This window comes from Pristiophorus japonicus, chromosome 8, assembly GCF_044704955.1.
Source record: "Pristiophorus japonicus isolate sPriJap1 chromosome 8, sPriJap1.hap1, whole genome shotgun sequence".
Lineage (NCBI taxonomy): Eukaryota > Metazoa > Chordata > Chondrichthyes > Pristiophoridae > Pristiophorus > Pristiophorus japonicus.
Window position 1 is genome coordinate 42,974,242 of NC_091984.1, and position 11,407 is coordinate 42,985,648.

Genomic DNA, 11,407 nt, shown 5'->3' on the forward strand with positions numbered 1-11,407 from the left:
ATGCGGATATCCCAAATTTGCTGTCCTTTTCAAAGGCGGTATGATAGCGTACTGAGAGTACGCCAGCATACCGACTGCAAATTCTGCTGCAAGGATTTTTTAAAATATCATTTTTTCCTCCTTTCTCTTGAATATATATTAGAGTTCTATTAGCACAACTTTTCCTTCGCCCAACTGGTCATTTTCCATGTGTGTGCCTAAACAGTGAGGGCTGGCATCTAATTTTCAGTATAGGGTGTCATTAGACAGGCCGTATCTTGATACTCTCACAGATGGACTTTCCAGCATGGGTCACCAGGTATTGAATAAGGGGCTGATGTTTTCTGCTTCTACCCAGAAGTCGTGAGGACAATTGTCGCACTTCTTCTGGTACCCCAGCTCAGATTAGGGAACAGCACTGACAATTGGATCTGATTTCTGTGATTCAGCTACTCAATGCCTTTACTAATGAGCTTTGGTTTTGAAAATGATGTAATCTGCTAAATGTACAACACCCAACTGTATTATAATTAATGTTTTCTTGCCTACAGAACATACTGTTTGAGAGTATACAGGAAGGCAAATATGAGTTCCCTGAAAAGGACTGGGCGCACATCTCCAGTGAGGCGAGGGATTTGATTTGCAAGTTATTGGTGCGTGATGCAAAGGATAGGTTAAATGCTGCACAAGTCCTTCAGCATCCCTGGGTGCAGGGGGTAAGTATGAATGGCTAAAAATGGATTTGGAAGGGGTTTATTTGACATAGTGGTTTAGCACACTGCCCTTCCATTTCTGGAATGTGGTCAGCAAGATATGTGGCAGGACATTTTAGCTGGTTTATTTGTGATTTCTGGTATAGACAGATTTAGAAACAACTAAAACGCTAATGGGAAAATAAACCAAAATCAGGCTTTCAATTTACCATTTCACAACATGCTGTACCTTACACTATCTCAACACATGGGTCATTGTGTGCTTTTGCTGTGTACACAACCCATCCATCTCAAAGTAAAACCCTCAGTCCAAGTTATTCTGTAACTGGTAATAAGCACATTGCGACATCTCCACCCATACTTTTCAGTTTGAACCTTCCTGAGTTCACGTATGTTAAAAGTATTGAAGCTATCTATTGTTATGATGAAACAGACAGTAAGAAGTGGTCACTACATTTATTGTTAAACAACTTGTTGTTTCTAAATGGTTTATTTGTGATCTCTGGTAATGACAGAATCTGTCATTTAACGACTGAAGCATTTGTTAGTTTCTGGAAACATGAACATATCTTTTACCACATAAATACATTGGAGATATCAAGTCTGATCAGTTGATTAGTGATCATTTGGGCTGTAGATCAAATTGATCCCTATAACTGGATTCTACTGTACTTATCCCTAAATTACACAGTATCTAACATACTTTGAGAAGACCATCTTACTAAGTGCATCCACACCATTATTCTGTATTAAAGTATACCCAGAACAATCCAAGGTATGTTTAATTTATATAAAAATTGTTCTCCCATAAAATTACCCTGCAATCTTGCATTCATCCATTTCAAATGCGACTTTCTCCTTTTTAATTCTTCTTTAAAATGATGTTCCTCAACAAGTGTAATACGTGCATATGTGCAGGAATTCTATATTGCATGACCCTCTGTGAAATATCATTCATTAACTTTAACAAAATTAAGAACACCTATAAAAATGCTTTTGCACTGAAACGATAAATTATTTATCATGGTGATAATCATCTCTTTCTTTGTAGAATGCACCAGAAAGACGACTGCCCACACCACAACTATTACAGAGGTAAAAAGCTTTCTAATCTTTCCTATTAATTCAGATACTAGGAATTGGCCTCATGAGTCTTTGCACTGCTTCCTGTCACTTGAATGTTTCCCTTGTATTTTGGGGACTAGAGGTATGGTTTGACCAGAGCACTGAACAGTTTAATTGTGACTTTCTCTGACTTATTTAACACCATTCATGAGTAAATTGTCACCCATTTTTCCTCCTTATGTGCAGTACTTTGCACTTGCTCATTTACATATTTTGTCCAACTGATTTTGTCATTTCTAAGCTGTCTCATCTAATTGGTATTGCTACAGTTGTACAGGGCCTTGGTGAGGCCACACCTGGAATATTGTGTACAGTTTTGGTCTCCTAACTTGAGGAAGGACATTCTTGCTATTGAGGGAGTGCAGCGAAAGTTCACCAGACTGATTCCCGGGATGGCGGGACTGACATATCAAGAAAGACTGGATCAACTGGGCTTGTATTCACTGGAGTTCAGAAGAATGAGAGGGGATCTCATAGAAACGTTTAAAATTCTGACGGGTTTAGACAGGTTAGATGCAGGAAAAATGTTCCCAATGTTGGGGAAGTCCAGAACCAGGGGTCACAGTCTAAGGATAAGGGGTAAGCCATTTAGGACTGAGATGAGGAGAAACTTCTTCACCCAGAGAGTGGTGAACCTGTGGAATTCTCTACCACAGAAAGTTGTTGAGGCCAATTCACTAAATATATTCAAAAAGGAGTTAGATGTAGTCCTTACTACTAGGGGGAATCAAGGGGTATGGCGAGAAAGCAGGAATGGGGTACTGAGGTTGCATGTTCAGCCATGAACTCATTGAATGGCGGTGCAGGCTCGAAGGGCCGAATGGCCTACCTCTGTACCTATTTTCTATGTTTCTATGTTTCTAATTCCACTGCCCTCCTACTTTGGTACCACTTGCAAATTTGACCAATTTGCATTGAGTTTCTGAATCCCAGTCACTATCATAGAAACAGTAGTGATTCCAATACCCTGAGATAGCCAACTCTGCACTACTACGTTACCCTGAAATAACTCTCCAAACAAGTAGCCATTATTTTCCATCCTTCATAGGGCTTTCCACAATCCACTTGGAATGTCACTTTCTCGAAAGAAAAAGTGAGAGGTTAGTCAGGCAGGTTCCTCCCCTCTGAATATATGTTGACTGCTGCTATTGTCCTAATCATTCTCAAGCTTACTCCTATTCAGTTTAATTCAGTAGAAGGTTTTGGGGAATATGTCTCCTTGTCACTGTGGACACTTGGAACTTGTTTGATCTCCTCCTTTGACAATCAGAAGAATTTCCTGAGTTTTTCCTAAAATTGGCCAAAGGTTTTTTTTTCTCTTTCCTTTGCCTCTCCTAGGAGATTACACAGGATATACAGCACAGAAACAGGCCATTCGGCCCAACCTGTCCATGCCGGCGTTTATGCTCCACTCGAGCCTCCTCCTGACTTTCCTCATCTAAATCTATTTGCATAACCCTCTATTCCCTTCTCCCTCAGATGCTTGTCTAGCCTCCCCTTAAATTCATCTATAATATTCTCTTCAACCATTCCCTGTGGTAGCAAGTTCCACATTCTCACCATTCTTTGGGTAAAGAATTTTCTTCTGAATTCCCTATTAGATTTCTTGGTGACTATCGTATACTGATGGCCTCTAGTTATGCTCGTCCCCACAATTGGAAATATTCTTTCTGTATCCACTCTTATCAAAACCTTCCAGAATTTTAAAGTTTAGGTCACCCCTCAGCCGCCTTTTTTTTTCCAAGAGAAAAGAGACCTTTCCTGATATGTATACCCTCACATTTCTAGTATAATCCTTGTAAATCTTCTCAGCACCCTCTTCAGTGCCTCTATATCCTTTTTATAACATGGCGACCAGTACTGCACGCAGTGGTCTAATCAAGGTTCGATACAGGTTTAGTATAACTTCCATACTTTTCAATTCTATACCTTTAGAAATAAACCCTCGTGCTTGGTTTGCTTTTTATAGTGATTTGTGTATTTGTACTCCGAGATCCCTTTGTTCCTCTACCTCACCTGGACTCTCATCCTCCAAGTAATAAATGACCTCCCTAATCTTCCTACCAAAATGTAATACCTCACATTTATCTGTATTGAACTTCATTTGCCAATTATATTCCCATTCTGCAAGTTTATTAATGTCCTCCTGTAATTTGTTGCAGTCCTCCTCAGTATTGACTATCACCCCTAATTTGGTGTCATCTGCAAATTTAGAAATTGAGTTTTTGATTCCAAAGTCTAAATTGTTAATATAAATTATGAACAACAGTGGTCCCAGCACTGATCCTTGTGGAACACCACTATCCACCTTCTGCCACTGTGAATAGCTACCTTTTACCCCTACTCTCTGCTTTCTGTCCTGAAGCCAGCAAGCTATCCATTCTGCTCCTTGTCCCCTGACTCTGCATTCTCTGACCTTGTTCATCAGACCATTATGGGGTACCTTATCGAAGGCCTTTTGAAAATCTATATAAATTACATCTACTGCATTACCATTGACTACTCTCTCTAACTTCTTCAAAAAAATTCAATGAGGTTGGTCAAGCAAGACTTTTCCTTTTGAAATCCATGCTGACTATTCGTCATTATATTTTTGGTTTCTAGATGTTCTTCTATTTTCCCCTTTAGTAGGGATTCCATTATTTTTCCTACCACCGATGTTAAGCTGACTGGTCTATAATTCCCTGGACATGTTCTATCCCTCTTCTTAAATATAGGTAGTACATTAGCTATCCGCCAGCCCTCTGGCACTGCACCTTTTTCTACCAAATTATTAAATATGTGTAGTAAGGTCTCTGCTATCTCTTCCCTAGATTCTTTTAAAATGCGTGGATGCAATCCAGGGGTTTTATCCTCTGAGTTTGATTCGTTTATTTAATATATCCACTCTTTTTTTAATTTGAAACGTACTTATCTCCTTACTAATCTCATCATCCAATGTCATGTCCACGTGTTCTATCTCCCTGGTAAATACAGAAGCAAAATAATTATTTAATATTTCTGCCATCTCTCTCTCGTTACCTGTGGTATTACACTGTCTATCCCTTAATGGCCCGATTCCCATCCTAACCGTACTTTTTTTATTGATGTGCCTGTAAAATATTTTACTATTTTGTTTTATGATCCTTGATAATTTAATTTCATAGTTCATCTTTGCCTTCCTAATTATTTTTTTGACTTCTCTCCTAATCTTTTTTGTATCCTCCTTTATCAAGTACTCCCCTGTTTGAGATTGTGTTGCTGGTGAGGAGTTCTGTGGTCATGGTGTGACACAGATACACCATGACTGTCTAGGACAGGCTGAATCGACCTGCTCATCTTTTTTTTTGTATGTTTATATTTTATATAGGATTCAGGTAAAACTATTGAGACAGTAGTTGCCTGTATCTGTTTTGTCAGCCTTTGTGAATATGGGCACTGTGTTGGCCTGTTTCCAATCTACTGGTACAGTGTTCAATAACTCCCCTTATGGTCATCAGTGTTGTACAAATCCCCTTCCTAGTCTTCTGGGAAAGCTACCATGTGTTGTTCGAGGTTTATTTGTTTGGGAGCTCTTTTACCCTGTCTAAGACTCCCATCAATCTAATTTATATCAAGCTCATCAATTCTGCTTTGTTTATCTATGCTCAAGGAGAGCATATTGTTCATGTCCTCCCTTGTGAATACTTGGAGCAAGTAATCATTCAGAATATTAACGATCTTGTGCTCATCCTCTGTTTCAAGCCTCTGCATCTTTTCTGGTTTTCACATCTTCTCTGGCTGCCCTCTTACTGGTGAATAGGTGCAAACATACAGATTTCTTATAATTTTCTAGTTGCGCTGGAGAAGGTTGTCATGGTAGATATCAAATCATGTGATTAAATTAGTCGTAATATTGGGATATTTTCCTGCAATTGTTAAAGCTTAACGTAGATTACATTATATAGTAATGTCCTTTACTTGATTAATAACACTACTTTATATGTATTGTAAGATTATATTATGCAGCAAGTTACCAGTGTTGATGATCAGCTTAGAGATTTTTAAATGTTTGGCTTGTTCCTTCTCCAGAAACAGCAGCACGAAGGACCTGACCCTATTTGCTGCAGAAGCCATTGCCTTCAACAGACAGCTCTCGCAGCAGGATGAGGAAATGCAGGGGGAACAGGAAGTCGTCATCAAGACTATTTGTTCCATGCGACTCTCCCCTCCCTCCAATTCCAAGCTCGCTAAACGCAGGGCCAATGCACAGGCTGCAAAAACCCCACAACAGCAGTTATCCACTCTGACAATGAGTGTCAGTGATGGGGTTTCCTGATGAATATGTATTCGATTTAATTCAATACAGACCTGCGCTGACATAACGCATCTAATGCAGCAGTCAATAGCAGACTGCTTGTGTTCTGGTATTTGACACGGGGTTTGCAATACTTCAATCTGTGAAAGTTTTTTTTAAACAAAACACAATAATGCTGCCCAGACTATAGCAATCTGCAGTTAGCTCTAATATTTTTGTACAAGGAGAGGTTGTGATAATATTTTTAAACTGCATGTACATTGTTAAAAAGGGAATTTAAAATATATTTATTTTTATTTTGCATAATTTGAAATATTTTCTATGTTAAACTTGCCTAAGAGGTGTAAATAAACATAAGTTGATCCAGGGATTTGTCAGAAAAAAGGAGATAACTCTTCAGGTTAGTGTGAAGCACTTACTTACAGAAGTGTTTTTATTATCGCTTCATAATAAGCAAACAAAACACTCGACAGGCAAAATGATTGGATGGCATGTGTGACAGCTGCCTAATGGCTTTCCCTTAGAAATCCCTCTTTCCCTTCCCCCGTTTCAGGCTTCATGAAAAATAGTTGGTCTCTGCTTGGTGTCTTCCCATGATGGCATGACTGGGATCAAAATTTGAGGGTGTGACCCATTGCCTTATAATTTTGTGGAGACCCCCATCACACTTGACTGCCCTGATACACAATGGAGTATAGAAAGTTTAAAAACATAATAATTTGCAGGGCTTCTCATATGAGCATATGAACAATGATGGACAGGTAAAACCCCTCTGGTCCATCCAGCCAGTCCGACACAATTGTGATACCTTGTATATCACAATATATGCACTCCCCACCTCACCCAAAACCATGTAATCTCCTGAGAGAGGTGAAAAACCAGATTAAAAACCCAGTCGAATTTGGGGGAAAAAATCTGGGAAATTCTTCTCTGAACTATCTAGGTAATCAAAACTAATCCAGGAGATCTCTCTGCCCCTGAATTCCCTTTTGTATGAGGCGATATCCACCCCAACCAGAAACAGGTCTAGCACTCGCTTGAAGGAATTCAGTGAAACAGTATCCACTGCACGAAATGCTAGCCTGTTCCAAAGGTCTGCTATTCTCTGGGAAAAGAACCACCTCCTGACATCTAACCTAGATCAGTCCTTCGACAACTTAAATTTATGACCCCTGGTCCTCCCTAACCTATTTACTTGGAACAAGTTGTCAACTGTATAACACAATCTATTCCCTTTATTATATATAAACCTCAATCAGATCACCCCCAAGTCTACGCATCTTTAATGTGTAGAGTCTCGACTCTTTTAGCCTATCTTGATAACTGTACTAGGAATTAGTCTAGTGGCCCTCTTCGGCACCCTTTCCAAAGCCTCAATATCACCCACCATGTGAGGAGGCCAAAACTGGACACACTGGCCTGGATTTTATGGTGCTTCCGAAAGCGCACACACACCGTACGTTGTTGGAAGCCTTCAGAATGGCCCTGCAAGTTCCGGGTTTCCGCATGCGCCGTGCATGCACGAAAGTCCGTAACATGCGTTCAGTCGAGTTTTGTTTGGACAGATCCATTGCATGCATCCGCTGGAAATTCACTTTTGCTAACGCAGCGTTGGGATATTTTCCCAACTACTGCCCAGCACATACCCACAAAACCTTTGCGCCTGGTAAAAGGCAGCAAAGGGCCTTTTACCATTGTAAAGGTTAAAATATATATTTTAAAATTATTTAAATATTCACTTACATTTAAAATTAGTTTAGCTAAATTTTATTCCATTTAAAAATATTTACATTTATTTTTCAAAAATTTTAATTTTTATTAAAATTTTTAATTAAAGGGTATTTTAATTAACTTTGAATCTGTGATCATTTATTTTTATTTAAGTGGTGTGAAATGTTATTTATTAGGTGATTCCTATTATGCTTATGGGGATTCTGTACTTAAATAGAATCCCCATAAGCGTGATAGGAATCCCCCTTTGTCATTGGTTGGCCTGGCCCACGTGATCCCAGGGACGCTTGCAAACCGCATATGCCCCTGGGATACATGGGCCTTTATGCAGGCTTACGCCTCCAGCCCCAGGACGGGAACAGTCCGAAGTTCCGGAGACTCCGGGTAAGTTCGTAGTTTTTTTTCAGATTGGAGACGTACACAGGCAGCCACAATTTCCAGGCCAATATTAAAAGTGAGGCCTGACCATGGTCATATACAAGGACAAAATAGTAGGCCTCGTCTTGTACTCAATCGTCCTAGCTGAGTTCTACATCATTTGCCCGTCATGAGCCTGATCTCTCAACACATTTAGATCAGCCTGAAACAGACGAGCATCATCTACAGTCCTAACACTCACACAGGTCTTGGTATCATCTGCAGATTTTCAGATTGTACCCCCAACACCTACATCCAGATCATTATTAAATATAATACATTACACACATATCCATTTCCAAGAGGTTGTACAGTATATTAATTTCAGCTGAGTACATTCAAGAAATGATTTTATTTTTGTTTGTATCAATGATGTATAAACAATGTGCTGTGTGATTGATGCCTCTTTTCATTGTTGAAATTCTTCCATTGGGAACAGTTCAGTAATGTGTACCACATCCTATTAGTGTCAAATTGCCCTCTTTGTACCACTGAGCAGATTTGATAATAATGCAAAAGGTGTGGATTCTAACGTCAGGTGCTCCCACCTCAAGCTATTCATATCTGTGGCCGCTGGTACTTCCAGCAAAAGCATTGGATTGCTGCAGGGTTCCTTCCAGAGATTACCCTGCAGTATAAAGACATGATTAGGTTTCAATCACATCACTGGGATCCACACAGCAAAATACTGGCATTCCTAAGCATTTCTTCCCCCTCGCTGTCTCAGAAAAATTCCTCTCAATTTTTGGACTTAAAAATAGTGGGAGAAGAAAACGAGCTCCAAGAGTCATGGTCGAGCGATTCCAGAGCCGGATGAGCAAAAGTCATCTGTTCAAGCACTCACTAAACTTTTTACATGAGAAATAATTCAGCCATATAAGAGAAGCCATAAACCTGTACTTTTTGGAATGAACAAATTTTGTTCAGATTTTAAATAAAGGGATCTACACTTTGAATAATGTAAAACCCCAAAGTTTACTTCAAAGTGTAACTTATTATTAGTGCTATTGTAGCCTACACACTACTTCCTGCTCAACACCTTATAGCCTCATCATTGGGAACCATTTAATAAGAAATAAAGACTTGCATTTATATAGCACATTTCATGACCACCGGACGTTTCAAAGCACTTTACAGCCAATGAAGTATTTTTGGAGTGTAGTGACTGTTGTAATGTCGGAAAGGAAAGGAATTTCCATGGCTTCTGTGATAGAAACATAGAAAATAGGTGCAGGAGTAGGCCATTCGACCCTTCAAGCCTGCACCGCCATTCAATGAGTTCATGGCTGAACATGCAACTTCAGTACCCCATTCCTGCTTTCTCGCCATACCCCTTGATTCCCCTAGTAGTAAGGACTCCATCTAACTCCTTTTTGAATATATTTAGTGAATTGGCCTCAACAACTTTCTGTGGTAGAGAATTCCACAGGTTCACCACTCTCTGGGTGAAGAAATTCCTCCTCATCTCGGTCCTAAATGGCTTACCCCTTATCCTTAGACTGTGACCCCTGGTTCTGGACTTCCCCAACATTGGGAACATTCTTCCTGCATCTAACCTGTCTAAACCCGTCAGAATTTTAAACGTTTCTATGAGGTCCCCTCTCATTCTTCTGATCTTCAGTGAATACAAGCCCAGTTGATCCAGTCTTTCTTGATATGTCAGTCCCGCCATCCCGGGAATCAGTCTGGTGAACCTTCGCTGCACTCCCTCAATAGCAAGAATGTCCTTCCTCAGGTTAGGAGACCAAAACTGTACACAATACTCCAGGTGTGGCCTCACCAAGGCCCTGTACAACTGTAGCAACACCTCCCTGCCCCTGTACTCAAATCCCCTCGCTATGAAGGCCAACATGCCATTTACTTTCTTACCCGCCTGCTGTACCTGCATGCCAACCTTCAATGACTGATGTACCATGACACCCAGGTCTCGTTGCACCTCCCCTTTTCCTAATCTGTCACCATTCAGATAATAGTCTGTCTCTCTGTTTTTACCACCAAAGTGGATAACCTCACATTTATCCACATTATACTTCATCTGCCATGCATTTGCCCACTCACCTAACCTATCCAAGTCGCTCTGCAGCCTCATAGCATCCTCCTCGCAGCTCACACTGCCACCCAACTTAGTGTCATCCGCAAATTTGGAGATACTACATTTAATCCCCTCGTCTAAATCATTAATATACAGTGTAAACAGCTGGGGCCCCAGCACAGAACCTTGCGGTACCCCACTAGTCACTGCCTGCCATTCTGAAAAGTCCCCATTTACTCCTACTCTTTGCTTCCTGTCTGACAACCAGTTCTCAATCCATGTCAGCACACTACCCCCAATCCCATGTGCTTTAACTTTGCACATTAATCTCTTGTGTGGGACCTGGTCGAAAGCCTTCTGAAAGTCCAAATATACCACATCAACTGGTTCTCCCTTGTCCACTCTACTGGAAACATCCTCAAAAAATTCCAGAAGATTTGTCAAGCATGATTTCCCTTTCACAAATCCATGCTGACTTGGACCTATCATATCACCTCTTTCCAAATGCACTGCTATGACATCCTTAATAATTGATTCCATCATTTTACCCACTACCGCTGTCAGGCTGACCGGTCTATAATTCCCTGTTATCTCTCCTTTTTTAAAAAGTGGGGTTACATTGGCTACCCTCCACTCCATAGGAACTGATCCAGAGTCTATGGAATGTTGGAAAATGACTGTCAATGCATGCACTATTTCCAAGGCCACCTCCTTAAGTACTCTGGGATGCAGTCCATCAGGCCCTGGGGATTTATCGGCCTTCAATCCCATCAATTTTCCCAACACAATTTCCCGACTAATAAGGATTTCCCTCAGTTCCTCCTCCTTACTAGACCCTCCGACCCCTTTTATATCCGGAAGGTTGTTTGTGTCCTCCTCAGTGAATACCGAACCAAAGTACTTGTTCAATTGGTCCGCCATTTCTTTGTTCCCCGTTATGACTTCCCCTGATTCTGACTGCAGGGGACCTATGTTTGTCTTTACTAACCTTTTTCTCTTTACATATCTATAGAAACTTTTGCAATCCGTCTTAATGTTCCCTGCAAGCTTCTTCTCGTACTCCATTTTCCCTGCCCTAATCAAACCCTTTGTCCTCCTCTGCTGAGTTCTAAATTTCTCCCAGTCCCCGGGTTC

The 11,407-nt window shown here is 40.5% G+C and overlaps 1 protein-coding gene across 2 annotated transcripts in view; it reads left to right on the plus strand.

The window, feature by feature from the left end:
- The window catches only part of LOC139268486 (MAP kinase-interacting serine/threonine-protein kinase 1-like), a 94,985-nt gene extending 85,637 nt beyond the window's left edge, over nt 1-9,348 (plus strand). For both annotated transcript variants that reach the window (XM_070886717.1, XM_070886718.1), the window contains exons 12-14: nt 531-695; nt 1,744-1,787; nt 5,868-9,348. In XM_070886717.1, the coding sequence (XP_070742818.1) occupies nt 531-695; nt 1,744-1,787; nt 5,868-6,114 (456 nt within the window). In that variant the 3' untranslated portion in view covers nt 6,115-9,348. The remainder of the gene's footprint in view (nt 1-530; nt 696-1,743; nt 1,788-5,867) is intronic.
- The last annotated feature ends 2,059 nt before the right edge of the window (nt 9,349-11,407 follow it).